A 19627-nucleotide genomic window follows, 5' to 3' on the forward strand; every position below is an offset into this window, starting at 1 on the left:
ATACAAAACCTTCAGCATCCCAACTGCAGACACAGAAAAGGAGGATAACTCTAATAAATACAGACTGACTGCAGAGCAATACTTATTTTTTTAATCCTAATATATAAGCAATAAATGCCAGCATAATATAAAATTGTCATATTCTTCCTCCCTTACAACCAAACCAGGTTTCTCAATTCATAACATTTGATGTTAAGTTTTGTTACCTTATTTTTTCATTTAACATTGTGTAAATCAGATTTTTTCCACCCCCCCATTTGAGTGAACGCTATAGTTTTTCTTTTAAACTAAAGAATGTTGGAGCAAAGTAGCAGCAGCTACAACTGATTTTTAGTGAGGAGAGCAAAAACACAAACAGCTAAGCAGTTTTCTGGATTATTGCTGGTTTTGGCAAATACCGATTTTCTTTTTGCCTGAAAAGTTGATTTCTACATTTTTGTGGAGACAGACAAGATCAGTTTCATCTAAAGGCATCAGCAAATCTCAGATCTCAGAAAATTAAGGAAATTGGGACCAATTTATCGGCTGGCCGACAAATCAGTGCAATCCTACTTCTCATCCGTTTTGCTTCAACACCGTTAGAAAAATTTTAGCTTTGCCGCTGGTTGTAAAACTCTGCGGCATTCATGTTATCCCTCCATCCATCTGAGAAAAATTTGGTGAAATGTGGCGGACCGAGCGGAGCTACGAGGGGTTTTTATGTAACATGAGATGTAATGATTTCAGCTCACCTCCACTGGCGTACTCCATGACAAGGTAGAGGGTCCTCTCTGTCTCAATCACCTCAAACAGCTTGACTGCAGAAAGAAAGGACAGACAGAGGGAAAACCATGAATTCAATTATATTGAAAAAACCGGGAGGGGAGAGAAGAAACTAATTCATGGACACGAACAAGAGCCACGTGGAATAAAAATTGACCTGTGTGTGTGTGTGTGTGTGTGGGTGAGGCGGTAATGTAAGCATTGCATGATGAGGCAAATCAAACCTCTTAGTACTGCACAACAAAATGGAGTGTTTTTCTTTTTTTTTTGTTTGTTTGTTTGTTTCCGATTGCCGATACCAGCTGAGACTCATCCTGCTACATGTGGAAAAGGTGGGAGAGTAAACAGAGGTGAAGAGAGGGATCTCTCTTCTGATTCTGATCACGTTTCCTGCAGAGGAAATTATGGAGCGAGCAGCAAGGAAATGAAAACTGAATCATCGTCAAATGTTAAAAACTGACTAAGCCATACAATACAGCAGGTTAAGTGATTTGTCAAAAACAGAGGGAAAAAATTTATATACTTAATATCAAGTTAAATAGTTTATATTGAAAGGACAAAAAAAAAAACAGAACTAAAAACAGATGTATTTTGGAATCAAGATATAAAACTAATCTAATCAACAAATGTTTAATACAAAAAAAGAAAACATTCCTATTAGGTTATAAAGAATAATGTTCTGCATTTGTAATGATTCTTTAACATCTTTAATGTCCCATATCCATAAAATACACATATAGAAGCTCATTACTTAAAGGGGCAGCATTAGGTGTTTTCCAGGTAAAAGTGCCATTTTATAGGACAGTCAAGTAACTATATTAACTTCAGATGTTAGAAAAATGCTGTAAATATCAAATAAGAAATTTTACTTTGTAACTTAATGCCTTGAAATTGGGTCTATGTCCCTTTAAAAACCTCTGCTCTGTCTGGAGCTCTGCATTCAGGAAGTCATCACAACTTGGCTCTTCTATTAATCTTTTGACGGTTTACCAGCATTGATCTGAGAAGAAGCTCCTATAATGAGCTCTGCAGGTCCAGCAGCTGTTTGCTAAGTGCTACTAGCTAGTCTGAAGGAGCTGAGTGGGGGAAGTCTGTTCTGTGAGGTCAAAGAACAACATGACATGATGCAGAGGTCAAAAAAGTGGATTTTACATAATACTGCCTTTTAAACTAAAATTTTAGCAGAATCCTTCATCTTTTATTTGCCATCATAAATCAACCTCATTTCTTTGATAAGGACTAGACGGCTAAAAGCAGCAGTTTTGGTTCTCAGCCGTGATTGGTCAGCTGAGCCTTTAGAAAGCGAGGCTGAAACAAAGATCAACTTAAAAAGAGTGGCGTCGCTTTTCCAGGAATACCTTTTAAAATGTTTAATTGAATGTGTGGCAATGTGTGCGTTAGAAACATATAAAGTTAGCAGATCATAATTTGAGCAATGATCTTAACTTTTAAAATGATATTTTTAGCTTTTCCCAAGTGGACACAAGCATCTCGCATCCTAAATCCTTCCAATGTGATGTTGCAGTCTCTCTGTGTGGAAGTTATGAAAGATCCACTTACCAATATTGGGATGATTTAAGATCTTCATTATTCTGACTTCTCTGAAAAGCTGTAAATTACAGACAAACAGAGTTAGCAAAAATATAAAAGTATTTAATTTAAATCTACCAAAATGAGGCTGAAACACAGAAAACCACCAAATCTATCATTTGTACCATTTATAACCCAATCATGATAATCCATGTAATTGTATTGTATGGTTTCTACAGTGACTGAAGTTTATTATGATAATTCATAAAGAAATTTTATTATTCATCATAGAAATTTTACTGATTTCCTGCCCTCCCCCCCAAAAAATCTTATGATAAAAAATTATGCCAGGGTAAACAGATCTATGAAGCACAATGCATTTTATTCTCTATAAACTCCAAAAAAACTACACCCAAATGAGTTTTCCCTCAGATATATGGCTGATATAATTTCAAAAAGCTGCCAAACTTTTAACCAGTCTGACCAGGAACAATCTCACAAATATTCAATCAGAGGAGCTGGGAGAGCAACTGCAGCCAAAACCGCTTCACCATTTGGCTGCACATTCAGAGCAGCACAGCGAGGAATGTATTATTAACCAGCTGTTCACTGCGCCACGCTCTTCCAGCCCATAAAAAGCTAAAAAGGGTTCAATCTTTCATGACGTGGTCAGGCGTGCTGATGAACCAAACGCTGCAGATGAAACTGGAACACAAAAACAAACCACCACTTCCTTTATGCGACTGAGCAAAATGATGCGACAGATGAACGTCTGATTGTCTAACATCTGATGTCTAGTGCATTGTTATCAGAGTGGAATATTATAGAAAACTTTTTTTGGGGAGTTTTCAAATATTGTCATTTGTGGGTTTTTTTTTTTTTTTTTTTTTCTTTTTTTAAGTGATTTGCAATTTATTCTATTTGCATAATCTGGTCCAGTGAAACACTTGATTGCATGACTCAGAGTCTGTACTGTAAAAATACACCACTGGACTGTTAAGAGAGTGTTTTTTATGAAATAGTACAGCTAAAAAAAGATTTATCAGCTTCACCACAATAATTGTGTCAGTCACTCTGAATACTTGCAACACGTCAAACAAAGTTTGTTTCATGAAAAACTTACATGAATACACCGTTTTAATTCATACAAACTAATCTATGGACAAAAGATCTAGGCCAGAAAATAAATATTTTTTTCTGTCCAGATTCACCACCATTACATCACTAACAGGCCTCAGTGGAGAGAGCACGGGTTCAAAGCGTTTTTATTTTAGTCATTTTATTTAAAAAGTGGAGCTAGTATATTCACTAGTAAGGCTGAACAACAACTAGATCAATCGATTCCTGAAATAATCAACTGATTTAATAATCACTTAATGCTTAACTGGAGTACAGAGATTCTAGAGTAATTAAGCCTAAAGTGTACAAAAACATACACATTTTGCAACCAAGATGAAAAATATATGCTGCTAGCACACGGAGCTATTGGCATTCTTGTCATTAGCATTCACAAAACTAAGCATTTCCCTGCTATTTTTTCTCCCCTGTTTGTTGGACGTATGTCAACACGGTGTGCTAGTGAGTTTGGTGTGAACGTCATTTAAAGACAAAAAACTGAACGCATGAAGCGGCTCGCCCTGGCCCAGCGGTATAAATAAAGACACCGCAGCAGGCAGAGAGTGTGAGCAACAGGCAGAGGTGTGTGGACAGATTCAGGCTGGTAGACGTACTGGGACACTTTCTGCCCAGAACCCTACACCGCTCTGCCTGAAAGGCTAACAGATGGTGATAAACAGCGGGGGCCATTTTCAAATGCAGCGAGGCTTCGAATTTGAAAACAGCACACAAGTCTGATCCATATTTCTTTTGGGAAATAAAGCAACCTTTGATTCTAGATGTAATCACTTCACAGCGACCCCCAGAAGACAAACTGCTGATTCATATCAGTAAGACACTAGAGTGTGTTTGGACTCCAGTTCGACCGATTGATCAATGAGACCTGAGGCTTTAAAACGGTCTGAGACACGAAGCTGCTGATTGGGAGTTTTCCAGGCATGGAGGGTTCTGACCAGCAAACCAACAAGCTTATCATTTCATCAAAGGTGATCTGAAAGTGAGTAGTCAGGACAAACATTTTATGATACAAGGCGATGCAGCTCAGTGAGTCACACTGAGTCTGGTAAAACGAGTCCAACAGCTTTCCATGGCGGTACATCGACTCCCATTCGGTACAAAATTAAAATAGTACAGAATGTCACCAAGTTTATCATCTCGACTCTCGTTTCAAGAATGTTCAACGCCTCTGAGATACATATGATCATTTAGGAAATATTAGCTGTTCTATAGCTTAGAAATTGAAAGGTTAAAACTAATTTACCCTCCAGTTGTGAATGTTGCTCAACACAACCTACATAGACTTAGAAAAGGGCAAAGAAAGACAACTAGAAGATTTGATCAGTTCTGTGTAGGCTAGTTTGAATCAAACTCAAAGTTGACTGCGTTACTCTGAACTGCAGCAGAAGCTTTTTCCTTTTTTTTTTTTGCACAGTCATGTTCAAACAGCCGACAGCAGGTCATCCCATCTTTTACTGCGCCAGAGTTTTGCATGTAAAAACCTGCAGGTTCTTTCTGCTGGTACTGAGCCGTGTGAAAGTAGAGAACAATTAGCTCATGCCTCATGTGTCTGGCAATATCGCTTCAACCTCAGATACTGTGCAGATTCGGTCTGAAATAGAATTAATGCAGGTGAATAGATAAAGCACATTTTACAGGTCAAAATAAATAGGAATCAGGAAGCTGTTCTTTGGTTGTTTTAGCGTATCGGCAGAAGGTTTGTAACGATAAAACAATGTTACTTTTCCGCTAAATTTTCCCAGAAATTGAGATAAACGATAATGTTGTTTGAGTAATAATAATGGCAATTGCAAAATAAAGCAAATAATATATTTTCAAAGACTAATAAACTTCTAATTCTCATGAACATTTAAAACTGGAACCGGAAGACATCTTAAATATTCAAATTAAATCACAGAAATAAACAAAATGAAACAGTCTTTTTAGACAAAACTGTCCCAGATTAAACTAAAGCACCATTCTGAAGACTTTACCAGTTTTTGATAGAAAGAGATGAGAGAAAAAACATAAATCATGCAAATGAAAAATCATTGAGCTCGTTTCAATTTATCATGCGATTAATTGATTTATTGGTTATCACAACAGGGCTAATTGGCAGGTTTCAGCAAGACAAATTCAGTACTTTTTAAAAACCTTTTTGATGCTAGCTTGAATTAAATTTAAACTAGAAAAAAAAAACTATAAAATGGTTGGGGAAAAGAACGGTGGAATGAAATAAGGTAACCACACAATAAACTAGGTCAAGGACAAAAACGTGCCACTGCAACAATGTGCGGCGTGCTCCGACTACATCCATTTTGTCATCAATATCGGGCGCCTTCAGGGGAAGTAACACACAGCGCCAAGCTAAAAATCACAGGCCTGCGCTGTTGGCTTTCGCAAGCTACAAGACCAAAAGGAGGAACTAAGTCTACATGTTCCTGTTTCCTGTATCCACTACAACAGATCCGGGATGTATAAACAAGTCTGAGTGGGCTAAACATTAGATCACTTCCTGGGTTTTATTTTTATTTGTGTGCTTTTGGAAACCTCCGTTCCATCCGGTTGCAGGCTGTGAGATGAGTCACAAACAACAAATTACAGCCTCTGGAGTTTTAACCCAGACGAAGATGTGCGTTTACTGTTTATTGCAGCAAAGCCACGTTGTTTATCTCAGCGAGGACTCTGAACAGGTTCTGTTCAGCTCAGCCCATCACTGGGATCCTTCAGCTCTCATGTGGACAAACAAATCAGCCTGAAAGAACAAATCCTTAAACTAACAGATGAGGACACTTCAATATGTAATCTGCGCCCGGCCAGAACATTTCAGCACAAGAAATCCTCCTGGTGTGGGAAGTTCAGATTGGTTTACTCATGCACTAAATTGTTCCACAAAAACAAAAAAAGTTAAGATGCACCGATATTAATACCGATAACTGATATGTATATTTTCTTACTTTATATATTTATTTTCTTACTTTATACATTTATTTTCTTACTTTCTTTCACTCGCTCACTAGCACTTTACTGCACAAATATCACATGACCATCACTCTACCCTCCCCCTCCTGAAACAAAAACATTTTTTTAACAAAGCGGATCATAATGTGGGATGGCTTGCTAAAGAAAATTCACCCCACACTATGAAACTGTCACCACTGACAGTATAATCTGAGGCATTAGTTTGCCAATAATAGAAAAATGCATGGTTCTGGATGAAGAGGCTGCATACATTTGCACACCACACTTTTCAGATATATTTTTCCTTTTTTAATTTTTTTTTTAATGGAATCAATGTATAAATTTTATTTTACATCGCAATCCATACAGTTTGCGCCAATACTGCTGTTATGCTACTGTTGGCCAGACCTGAAAGACATTGAAGGGGCACTAAGTACATATGCAGGGCTCAGTAAATCCCCAGTTCTCTTCATGTCAGAAAACCAAAAAACATGTCGACTTAAATGAGCCTCAAAGGTTCAACCTCCCACACAGGTTTGAAACAGGGAGGCGCTGAAGATTAATTATCTCTTTGTTATTCCTTACATAGGGGAGCTTTTACTTTGAGAACCTCAAATAAATTACTACATTTCCTTTTAATCTAACACACTGGATGAAAAGGATCTGAGTTCAAATATATTACCTAAGCAAAGCAGTTATGAAAAACAAAATCTGTCAACAAAAAACATTTTTAACCTCCACCTTCTGTTTTCTTCCTAAAAAGAAGAAAAGAAAAAAATTTCATCCATGTCAAAAACAGCAGCACAGATTTACATTCCACATTCAGAGGGCTCACTGTCGCGCTAATATTGGCTAATGTTAGCTTACGTCAGAAGATACTGGGGCATCACAGACGTTAATGGGTCAACATGCTAACTTTAGCTTGGGAAATTCATTTCAACAACGACCGCCTTCGGCTGAAGTTATATAATCCTGATTTAAAACAGCTGGTTAATTAAAAATAAAAAACTTCTTAAAGGCAGTACCTGATGCCTGACTAAACAATGCAGTAGGAAGATAAAAACAGGGTTTGGATGAAGATTTGTTGTTGTGATTTAATAATGAGAAAAGTGTGTATGCTAACAGAGTTAGCTTTAAGCCTCCTCTGTTTACATTTCATCAAGACTTAAGTGCTGAACTCCCACCTTGACCTTTGACATCCCATCCAGAGCTTTGGAGAGTTCAGATGCGTCAGCTGGACCACGCATAACAATTAAACTACTGAACGGACATCTTTAGGCTCTAAAGACAAAAACACCCTCCTGTCTGCCATCAGACTCTCAACCATTTGCACTGTTACGTAAAAGTTCACTCTAATTCAGATTGGCTGTTTTTCTGGAGCGCTGGCTGACAATCCTGCGTCACCCCGACCAAATGGTTAAATCCTGCGTCACCCCGACCAAATGGTTAAAATCAGCTGGAACGCCACTTTCTACAACAGATTAAGGGAATTATTACCAGGTAGGACAGCACCGATTGTAGTTTTCAGGCCGATCAGAGATCTTTAAAAAGCCTCAATTCCCGATTCCGATCTTAACAGATACCGATTTCTGTCTTTTTGTCAAAAAATAAATAAATAAATAAAATCACTGAATATAGATTTTGTGATTTCTAAGATCACTGTTGTCAGTTGAGAAAGACACTAAGCTGACAACAGTGAGATGACTATTGTTAACTCCCCCTCACTCAGTCTTCTTAAATAATATTAAATTAGCTTCATAATTTCAATTCTTGAGCTTTTCTGACAGGCAACAGACTTGATAATCCATTTCATTAGTGGTCAAAATTGTGACTTTATTGGGAATTCCAGGAAAATATTTCGATCATTCAAGCGCACAGAATGTAATGTACTTTAGTTTGGCAAATTAGCTCATACTCTTTTACTGTTAGGTAAAAGTATTTTAAAAGAATGAGTGAATGCTGAAAAAGCTTCTGTTAACGCCTGGCTGAACCAATTTGTAACTGGATTTCCTTCTTCTCAACGAGGAAAGGAAAAGAGAAAACAGCCAGTTTGTCTATAAATGGAAATGTGACACGAATATGACTTCAAGGATTCAAACACTTTTTTTTTAGGATTAACGTGCCCTGCTTCCTTAAAATAAACATGAAAAGAAGTCAAATACTTTCTGGAACGGCATGAGGAATAATCTGACAATTATGTTTTTGTTTTTTTTCTTGTCGGTGACAAAGCAGGAACCTAAAAACAACAAGAGTCGACACAAAGGCTTCACGCCTTGTGTTTCTGTGAACGGCGGCGTCATGACTCAGCGTCTTTGTGTCACAGCAAACGCCAAAGGGCCCGGGCCCCTGAGCTACGAGGGCAACGATCAATGGAGCTTTGGAAAAACTGATGGAAAACCACTGGCCGAGCACCGAGGGAGGCCAGGGGCAGAGAGGAGAGCCGGGAGGCAGGGTCGGCATCAACAGCAGCCTTTCACCGCTCTCATCTGCATGACGGTTTCAAAAGAACGAGTCGATGCTGCTCTCATTTCCCCGAAAACTTCAGGGCCGGGAGTCACAGAGGCATGATGGGACAAAACACTCGTCTGCCTTATTAGTGAGGACACCTCCATCAAAGACACAGGAAACGGAGGTCAGGTTTAACTCGCAGACTGATAATCTAAGAGCGAAATTACAGGTTACTTTCTTTTAAGACCTTTTTAATCCCACCTTGAATTAAATTTAAGACAGAAAAAAACAATAAATGTAGGGATGTTTAGGGGAGATACTGCTGCCATGTTATTGAGAATCAAAAACTCTCATAATGCCAAGGTTAATTTATGTATTTATTTTTGCACAGAATGCATCTAGCCTGGAATGAATTAGGCAACATGCAATATTTACTTTTTTTTTTTTTGCTGTTATCCTGTTTTTATTTCCCTTTTGGTAGCATTTTATTAATGCTACCAATGACATGGAACCACAAACAGACTTCTGTCTGAACAGTTTATAACCCCAAAGTGACGCGCAGCTGCAGAAGAAGAACGCAGCGCTCCGATTATAGACTGACCCTTCAAACTGTAGACACTTTCAAATCATGTCTGATTTAGTTTCACATATGCAAGTGGGGCAGTTTGAATATTTTGGGGGGTTAAAGTTTGGAATTGTGGCCAGAAAAATTAAATTTAAAAATGTACAAAAAAATTTTTTTTTAAATAAATATTACATAGGCCACATTTGGGAAAAAAAATAACTAAAACAAAGCAGGTTTGGGTCACATTTGCCTGCTGTGTGAATGTATATCTATGTGTTCTAACGGTCTAGTCAAAGTCCAGATGGAAAGCTTCCTTGGTAAGCTTTGATAGTTCACCTGAACTGACAGTTTCCATTCCATCTGAATAAGCTGAAGATATTTTGTAAAAATAAAAATAAAAAAAACAACTACAATGTGTACAGTTGGTACTGAATGGTGATTCTCTAAATATAAATGCACGCCACACCTTTCAGATTTTTGTTAAAGAAAACGAAGAAAAGTTTGATTTTCCTTCCACTTCACAGTGTGACTGTGTGGGCACGCGGCACAAAAACACACCAGAGCACACTGAGGTTTGTGGTTGGAACAGGACAGAATGTGAAAAAAAGTTCAAGCGGAACAAGGACTTTTGCCAAGAGCTGCAACAAGCAAATGAAAACCAACCCAGCTACGACCACCGGCCAGGAAGACGGCAATTACATTATTCATCATGGAGGTTAAGATGATGGAGAAAAAACAAAACAAAAAAACTCTTCAATGTGTAGTGACAATGATCAGAGAATTTTTAAATTCAAATCGAATGCAAAGGTCATGATAACGGCGAGTCATCTCAACTTCACAAGCCAGAAAAGCCACAAGGTTACAGTCACATCTCGATACGGACCCAGCAGAAGCTGCTTGCTAGGTACAATTTATATAGAAGAGACTAGAGAGAGCAAATTACCTTCTGAAGGCTGTTTGGGTTCAGCTGTGTCTTGTCTATTATCTTAATTGCCACCTGTGGAGAGGGGAAAAAAATGATAACTTAGCCAGAGGTGGAAAAGTGTGAAAAAAGACGGAGCCAACACCTGTGTAATTGAAAACAACACAGGAATTGGAGCTCTATAAACCAAAGTGACTGTAGTGCTACCATTCAGAGGTTAGAGGCCGTCTGACAGCACAACGGCGTGGAATGTCAATCATTTCTGAAATCAGACGCTCAGCAGCAGCGTCTGATTTCAATTCTTTATTCCCGTACAATTTAAATGCAATCCATAATTATACAGTTAGATCTACAATATTTACCTTTCACATTCACTTTAGTTTGTGCATTAGTAATTTATTTTTTATATTTCACACCGTCTATTTTTCCAATTTCTATATTTTGCTACAAGCTATCTTTACATTTCAAATCAAAACAAAAACTACTTTAATTTTTAAATGTGGAATTCTATTTTTATTTCTGAATTTTGCTCAATTCTCATTTTGATTTTGATTACATTCCCTTATTTCTGATCTGATTTTAAATCACATTTCTATTTTACTTCATATAACTACATTTCTCATTTCTACAGCTGCAACTTAGAGGGGCAGTATCGTGTTTTCAAGGCACATGGTGCCATTTTATAGCACACTAAAGTAACTTACCTTCAGTAGTTATAAAAATGCTGTACATAACTCAAATAAGAAATTTGAGTGTAACTTGATGCCTTGAAATTGGGACTGTGTCTCTTTAAGAAGCTCCTGGTATTTCTGAAACTCCACCATCAGAAAAGCAGCACAACATGGCCCCTCTATTAACATTTAGCAACATTTTACCAGCGTTGCTCAAACAAGCAGCTCCTATAATGAGCTCAGCAGATGCCCTGTTCCACCAGATGTTTGCTAACTGCTCCTGGCTAGTCTGAAGGAGCTGACTTTAAAGGACTTACTTTTGAAATTAAAAGACGGTGATCTCTGAAGCTTACCTCTCTGCCAGTGAGGATGTGCCGGGCAAGTTTAACTTTGGCGAAGTTGCCTTTGCCGATGGTCTTGAGCAGCCGATAGTTCCCCACATGGGGTTGCTGCGACTCGTCCGAGCTGCGGGATCGCATGCCGGTCCGACCTGAGCGTGTGCCGAGCTCCTGGCGCCCGTTGCTGTGAGATGTGTGCTGCAGACAGAACAATAATCTTAGAGAACTGCTGCAGGGCTTCAAGTACCAGTAAACTGTTGATTAAACGAAATCCACTTTTACTGGTTGATCACTGATTAATTTTTTATTTTTTTTTATCTGCCAGAAAGCCTGATTTAATCAAGGCTGCAACTTAAATCAGTCTAAACTGCAGAGATTCAGTAAGTCACCTCTGTTTCACACATCAGGTGTGACTTGGTACTTGAACTCATGACATTCTCTTATTACTAGCAGAACTGCTTTTTTTGTCCAGAGTTGGGCCGTTTTCAGCTTACTCAGTCGGGAACATCAAGATCTGACACATTTCCAATCAGTGTGAACATTTCATGCTAACCACAACATTATGTGGTTACTAAAGCTAACTGAAAGGAACATGTTAAGCCGTGTCCGTTTTACTCAGGCTGCAGTAGACAGCTTTCAGCAGACAACGAGAAGACTGAATGAAGTGCAGCTAACAGTCTGTCCTGTTCTTTCAAAGTTTCAACTTGTTATGGAACATGCTGAAAATGAAATGTTGGCAGCCTTCTGGAAGGCTCAGAGAAATGCTAACAGCTAGCTTAGCAATGAAGTACTCAAAGAGACACAATGCTTGTCACGCCAAATGCTAATACAGAATGCTAAGACAACTTCAAGCGGAAAAAGAAATTGTGATGTTAAATTTTAAACGAGGAAAAGCTTGCTTTTCGCACACAAGGTGTAAACAATGAGTCACTGTTTACAGCAGGATAACTGGAGAATTAGTTTCATTTGGTTTGTGGTTCTTAAAGAAAACAAATCGAGATTGGAAATAAACCACGAATATGACCGGTTCAGCTCGAAATATCACTACATAAAGTCATAGTCATTTCCTCAGTAATCAGCACACCCATAGAGATGTGACTATTGTTATCTTTTCATCTAAACAGATTTCTGTTTTCGGTATCAGTCTGACTCATCCTGAAAGCTCCACATCTCAGCCTCTTTACTACAGAATCCTTACAAACTACTTCAGCTTTGGACTGTCCTTGGACATCAAGTAATCTATTCAATGCATTACTTTATGTCATTTAATTTCAAAAGGTTCATTGAAATTAATGTTAGTGTTGTCATATACAACCACACAAAACCTTTCGAATTAACAGTACTTTTGTGTTACAAGTGGAAGCTTTTCATTCTAATGCATCAATAAATCACACCAGTTTCCTTAATGTTCAGTGGTCAACAATCATCATCCCACTGTTGCCAACTTAACAACTTTGTCAATATATTTAATTACTTTTCAGAAAAAACAAAAGGAAAGAAAAATGGTATTGGTCAAGTTTGGAAAGTCAGGCTTTTTTTTAATTAGTTAAAAAATAATAAATTGGTGATTGACCAGAAAAGAGCGATTGGAGCACCACTAATAGAACAGTTCAAACAGACACAGTTTGTTGGTTGCGTCTCTTCTTTAGTCGCAGACAGAACGGTCAGGATTCTTTTAATTAGCACACATCATGCTTGGGTAACATTTTTTAAATTAGATCATTTGGAGTTTAAGAGATCCAGGATAAATCCATCCTTTGGTTCACATCCACTTTCTGTCAGCAGATTAAAAATAAATAAATAAAATAATCCAAGTTCATTTTCAAAATTTTTTTGCTGAAGTTTGATAAATGGGGGTCTTTGGAGGGATGTTAAATGTTTACGTCACTTGGAAGACTGACGGAAAAGCACCTGAGGCACGTTTAGCTAAACCTCTCTTAACAGAGAGGCGTGTGTCTGAATTAAAGCTGAAGGGTCAATCAATTAATCAGTCTGGGTGAACAAACTGCTAGCACATAACTTATGCTACAGAACAACCAGAACCAACACACCTCAGATGAAAACATTACATCACAGCTTTAATAATTAATATGCTGACAATGCTGATCAAAATTGTTGGTTGTCTTCATGAAATCTGACTGGTGGCTGCTCTGGCGTCAGGCTCAGTGTTTTTTTAAGGTTTTTTTTTTTTTTTTGTCCCACTTTGATTAAAGCTGCGACAAAAACTTCTTTGGAAGTGGTACAGAAAATAATTTTATTGCTCACATGATTTATGGAATGTAGTCAAGCTAAAAAACAAAAATGAAATACAATGATGGCCGATAAGCTTTGTTATGGTGCAGCCGAAAATTAAGCAGAGTCACAGTTTAAAAGTTGTGGCGTCACAGAAAAGGCTTTTTTGTCCCTTTGTCTCCAGACAAACTTGATGTCTACTCCCCCTTTCCTCTTAACTACCAACTAACTAACGCTGTTAGCTCTGAAGAACGTGGAGAGAAAAGCGTGCTGTACTGGTGAAGCAATTACATTTGGAATTGAGCACATTTATATCCGTTTAAACAAAAAGTTTAAAGGAAAGCTGGCAGTGTATTTCTGACCGGTATCGGCTGACGATAAACATCATATCTGAATCGGAAGTGAAAAACGATGTAGGAATGGTGCATTCCTACTGTTACTGAGCAGAGAATGCACTGAAGAGAGAACATAAAGATTTCAATTTAAGACCTGCTTTGATGTCAGAAAAAACTTAATTTATTCTCAACATACTTTATAATTGAAGTTAAAATGACTTTTCAACTTGTTCTGATTTTAGTCTCACATGTATATGTGCTGTCGAGGTACTGGAGGTCATATGACAGTTTTCATTTGGCTATTGAAATTTAAGTTGTCTTTTTTTTTTTTCTTAATTGCCAAACCCTCAGTTCACATTCTTCTGCTCTGCTCCACATTCGGTCTGACTGGCTTATGAAACGTGACAGATTATTGATGACTCTAGATCAAATCACAACAACCAAGTCAGCTCTAGTTGGTAGGGATTACTTACTGGAGTCATGTAACCACGTTGTTTTACTGTAGAGACAATACATACTGCAAAAACTAAGTTACTGCTTGCAGCAGAAAAGCTATGAAGAATGTTTCTCAAATCTGTTTATTATAGCTCTTAAAGAAAAACTGGAATAAAAAAAAAACACTACTGGCAGAATAAAATATAGAAACATGTAAAAAAGGGACGGATGTACAAATTTAAGACAAACAAAATGTTAGGCTTATGATAAAAAATCTAATAAACGTCTCGACTTTCATCTTTTGCATTTCTCAAAAAGAAAAAGTCAGCACCAAAGCTTTTATGGGAGAAGCAAAAAGATTTACTAGATAGCTTAATGACTTTACAACTTTTTAATACCTCGCTAGTTGCGTGACTGAAGGACGGCGTTTTAGAAAATGCAGAGTACAAACAGTTCCAATACTGATCGGGACAGACTTCACCCTGTCGGACATCATCCACAGCACGTCACAGAAAACAAGATTGAAAGGACAGAACCTTTTTTGTCTTTTAACATATCAGTTTAATCATTTTAAATTCCTTTTGTATAACTGATTTTTCTCTAACTGGGAGATTTTCAGGAAAAAATGTCAGCGTGTCTCTGGGCAGACTGCGCTCAGACCACCGTCTCAAAGTGCAGAGAAAATATCCTCAAAACATTTAGAGTCCATCCCCACATGTCTGCAGCTACCTGGGTGTGATCAGGTCCCCCGCTGGATGTTCAGGGTCTGTCACAAAGTGGGAAATTTAACTTTTACAGTTCAAACTTCCACACAGATCAACCTTTTTTACACAGGGACCAAATATGAAAAGCAAAAGAACATAAAATCAAACTTAAAAATAAAAACAAACTCAGTGGAGGAGCTGAAGTTCCGATCCGAGTCACTCGACCCTGAAAACGTCAAAGCTTGAAGGAAGAAGACATGGAAAAACATCAATAGACCATAATAAGGTCAGTCTAACCCTGAACTCAGCCAGACGGATTTTCATTCTCTACTGGAATATTTTTGGGTTTCTGACTGCAAACAGCACTGCAGATAAAAATATCATAAAGTAGGATAAGGTCACAGCGGGCAGAACAAAATAACTCAATATTACAACCAAACTGTGGCAAAAACAACATCTAACCCTAACATTTTGTTTCATTTTCCAGCTCCCGACTTCCTGTTTGTGAAATATGTCACTCCTTGATGAAAGTCCTTCGTTTCTTTCGGGGAAGTAACTCACAAAGCTGCGGTGTCTCCTGGCTGCTTGGGTCCCTGTCATGTCTCAGCCCGCTGATAAGCTCCAACAATGCCGGTCCGTCCGGACTCCAGAGCTCCAGTGACCACACAGGAGAAGAAAGCTCCCGTTTAGTCAAGCCCGATGCTGACACGCCCAAACCTGGAACCGGCCCCACGCGCTTTCAAAATAAAGGCCGCTTCGCTCGCGGTGGGAACATGGAGTCCTACATTTCTTATCCGCGTTAACATCAGCTAAAAGTACCAGCTACAAGTACCAGCGACGACTCCTTATTGGCTGGTTTGTTGACACAGAGCGGAGGCAGAGCGGGCGCCGCACACCAGCTGAAGAAGCGGCTTCCTCCCGCTGAATCAATAGTTGGGAGCAGTTTGTGCTCCGTGTTTCCGGCTGGCCGCGAGCCGCCAGCCGCGGCCGAGACGAGTCACAGGACGGAGCAGGTCACGCGCAGGTGTTTGGGGCCGTCAGCCGCAGGAAGGGAGAAAAATAAAACAGGCCGACACTGGGAAGTGTTTGAGTGGTTGGTTGTGTTTGTCAATGAGAAAATAAACGCAAAGGAAAAAAAAAAGGAAATCTTTGAGAATTTCCCCAAAATATATTTTCTTTCATTTTCTGAGCCAATTTGTTTCATTAGGGAACAAGCAACTTGTTTTAAAATGATAGGCTTGATAAAACATTACTAGAAAGAAAACATGTTTTATTATTATTGTAGTTAAGGAAAAAAAACGTTAAAACTAATCTAAAAATATAAACCGTTTATCTGACATATAAAAATAAAATGTAAAAAAAAATAATAGTCAGCAGGAAGTTGAAAATCGTGTTTTTTAATGACTTATTGTGTGAACAAACGTGCGATTGTAACAGCGTTTCTTATTTAATGCAAACACTGCAGTTGAACAATTTTGTCTTTTTGACATATGCAAAATATTAAAGTTTTGTACATATTTGTAATAGGCCATTAACGGCACACGCGTCATCATGACCTGGGTTACAAAAATCAACAAGCCACGTCTGTCTCCATTTAGTTGTGGCAAAGCAGCAGAACCTTCTATTAGCGGTGCACTGATTGCAGTTTTCTGGGCGATCACTGTGACCTGTCGATTCTGACCGATACTAATTTTCTTTTACCCTGAAAAGTTGCTAAGCAACAAAGTCGATACGTTGGCAGCAGTGGGGATGCGAGCTGGCGGCGGGGTCCATCAGTCACGTCCTCTCTCACAGCAGGGTGAGAGAGAGAGAGCAGTGTAAACCTTTACAGATTTCAAGCTACGACCACAGTATTCGATGGACTTTAATGGGATTCTGTGGAAGGGGGGGAAATTTAACAGAATTTGAAAAATAGAAACACGTCCTGGTGGTTTCCTTGAACATTTACGCAGAAAAATCTGAAAAGTGTTACTTTTACAGTTGGAGGCAACAAAACCACCACGTTCTGCTGCATCAACAATGAAATGGAGCGTTTGTCTGCCAGCCTGGCACACCGAAAGACTGAAATGTTGGCCATCTCTTTCTTCCCTTCCAGAGCAGCTCCAGCTCAGTCAGACTGGATGGAGAACGTTTGAGATCATCAGCTTGAACGTCTTGACCCAGATTCTCTTACAACGGGCCTTTGTGAGACATAAAAACGCTTTGATGCAACTGATGAGCTCCAGCTGCATCTTCAGAGTGGATGTTGTGTTGGAAAGGGACATTCTCTCCTCTGTCCAGCTCCATCCATCCTGAAGACAGGTATTCACACAGCATGATGCTGCTGCCATGGTGACCATGGGTTCAGATGGTCACTTATAGGAATTTTGCATATTGACCAAAAAGTTCAATCACATTTTACTTTTTTTTTTTTTGCAAAATGTAAGTGGATTTATATATATATATATATATAATGCCAGATTTGTGGAGTGCACAGCTTTATTTACTACTTCTTATTAGTAAAATCGCACAAAACATGCACTTAGTTTAACATTCTTATTTAAGCAAATTGATTCGGCAGAGTATATGAATGTTGCATATATTATTCTTGATGATTTTCAGTTCACGTAAAGGATTGAAAAAAAAAGTTGTTTTGAAATAATTCCTACCGAGGCCCTTTATCTTTTTAAATTTCAGGCCGGAAGTACAGATGGTTGCGTCACAACCTACTTGTTTCTCACAGGGGAGGGGGCGGGGGGGTTCAAGCCTCCACGAAGGGGCGGAACCAAAGAGGCTCCAATCTGGGAGCTGATTGGATGAAACCCATTGGTGACAGCTGCGGCAGCCAATAGGAAGCCGAGACAGAAACTTACTGTTGCCTGCCAGAATCAGCAGGCAAAGTACTTTAGTTTTGTTCGTGGTTAGGCCTAAATATCCCGACTGCACCGTATTACCTGCAACATTACAAATTTGGCGTCAAGTAAAGCATTACGCCTAGAATAATTAGATGCGTCCACATCAAGGATGAACTGGGCGTGATTTGACGTAGAAGTTGTACTTGTTTACGATTTTCAATCAAAGTAGATCTCGCACCGAGGACCAATTGGGTTCACATGCACACAAAAGATAAAAACAAATCAGTGAAATTCAGAGAAACGTGCGATAAACAAGCTCATCTACTTACACTTTCCGTCACCTTCTCGTTGACCGTCGGTAAAGGAGTTTTTGTTGACATCATTTATTAGGTCTTCCTTAACCAGGAGCCGTTTGAGGTGAAAAAAAAAGAAATAATCCTCAGCTTTAAATCCAGCAGCCAAGAAGTCTGGTTATTATTGCTTTGCTTTGCAGCTCTCTGTGGAAAAACAGGCTGAGCATGGATCGTGACAATTTTCAGCCCAGACCGGACGTGTTAGAGCCAAGCACCTGAGATATTCCGGAGCGTACAAAAAGACTAAAATAAAATTGACAATCAACTTGTATTTAGTGTTTAAGCTGCGGAGATAACATGTTCCTGCTGTAACCTTTGTTTGACTCGACGGGCTGGCCGGAGTCCGTTTGTCCGTTCGGCTTTCAGTCAGTGAAGCTAACTAAACTAACGTGAAGGCGCAGTCGGTCGTCACTTCCAAAAATCACCACAGTCCTCTTCCTTCCCCCCCAGAAATGACTCGCTTTAAAAAAACAACATGACCTTCGGTGGTAAAGGTTGGCGTTTGGTAGATGGTTTTAAAAAGTCCGGTTGACTGAAACGCTCGCCATAGGCTCGGTTTCTCCCATCTCCAGCGGCCCAAAGTGAAGCGGGTCTGTCTGTTTTAGGTGGGACCAAAATGGCTACTCAGCGGCTGGGCTGGATTAAGACGCATTCACGGACTCCTCGCTTGCCCGGATATCAGCAAATCTTCGATTCAATTACTGGGATTTAAAATTACTATCCGGGGGGGCTGTTACTGAAAATATATGCACTGATAGAAAAATGAATAAATAAATAAATAAATAATAATAATAAAAACATCTGACCAGCGGAATATGAACTTCCACTGTTAAATTTCACAGAAAAATTCTGTCATTGTTTGGGTAGATGACAGCACATCAGGAATAACCAAAAGATGAGCTGAATATTTCTGAAAGACTTGCAGTGTTCTCACATTTCACTCAATTATGAACTTACAAGAAACTTGACTTTGTAATTTGATAGCTTGAAATTGGGCCTCTGTCTCTTTAAGAAGCTTCTGCTCTTTCCGACACTTTGCCTTCATCACAACATCTCTCCAGAAAGCCGTTGACAAACTTTCTTCAGAACACTGAGCTGAGAAATAGTTTATCTGAGCTCTGTAGAATCTCAGTTCCGCCAGGTGTTTGCTAATTGCTGCTGCCGCTAGTCTGAAGGGGCTGAACTGCAGCATGGAAGTGTTTTGCACCCCTAAATGGTTGCCATGGTAGATTCAAGGATTTCTAAAACGTACATGAAAGGATCAAAACAACACTCTCAGTTGTTTTGAGAGTGTTATGTTATTGACAACGGAATAACATGACATAAAGCTAAATATTTTATTTAATTTTTTTTTTTACCTTGTACTACCCCTTTAAGTTATTATTCACATGTAGGTGCAAAAGGAAAGCTGATCCGTTTTGTTG

The 19627-nt window shown here is 38.8% G+C and overlaps 1 protein-coding gene across 20 annotated transcripts in view; it reads right to left on the reverse strand.

The window, feature by feature from the left end:
- Positions 1-18809, reverse strand: part of mark3a (MAP/microtubule affinity-regulating kinase 3a) — a 42679-nt gene extending 23870 nt beyond the window's left edge. For 19 of the 20 annotated variants that reach the window (XR_008607911.1, XR_008607908.1, XR_008607910.1 and 16 more), the window contains exons 1-5: positions 18180-18809; positions 11326-11508; positions 10323-10376; positions 2323-2371; positions 732-797 (exon numbers count right to left, since the gene is read on the reverse strand). Coding sequence is in view for 16 of the 20 variants with exons in the window: in XM_055057305.1 (XP_054913280.1) it covers positions 732-797; positions 2323-2371; positions 10323-10376; positions 11326-11508; positions 18180-18233 (406 nt within the window). In the remaining 4 variants the exon portion in view is untranslated. Of the gene's footprint in view, positions 1-731; positions 798-2322; positions 2372-10322; positions 10377-11325; positions 11509-15577; positions 16057-18179 lie in introns of those variants that run through there. The other variant, XM_055057291.1, reaches the window with a different exon arrangement.
- Positions 18810-19627: the final 818 nt, after the last annotated feature.

The sequence above is a fragment of the Poeciliopsis prolifica genome, unplaced genomic scaffold (assembly GCF_027474105.1).
Source record: "Poeciliopsis prolifica strain line A6 unplaced genomic scaffold, Auburn_PproV2 SCAFFOLD047, whole genome shotgun sequence".
NCBI lineage: Eukaryota > Metazoa > Chordata > Actinopteri > Cyprinodontiformes > Poeciliidae > Poeciliopsis > Poeciliopsis prolifica.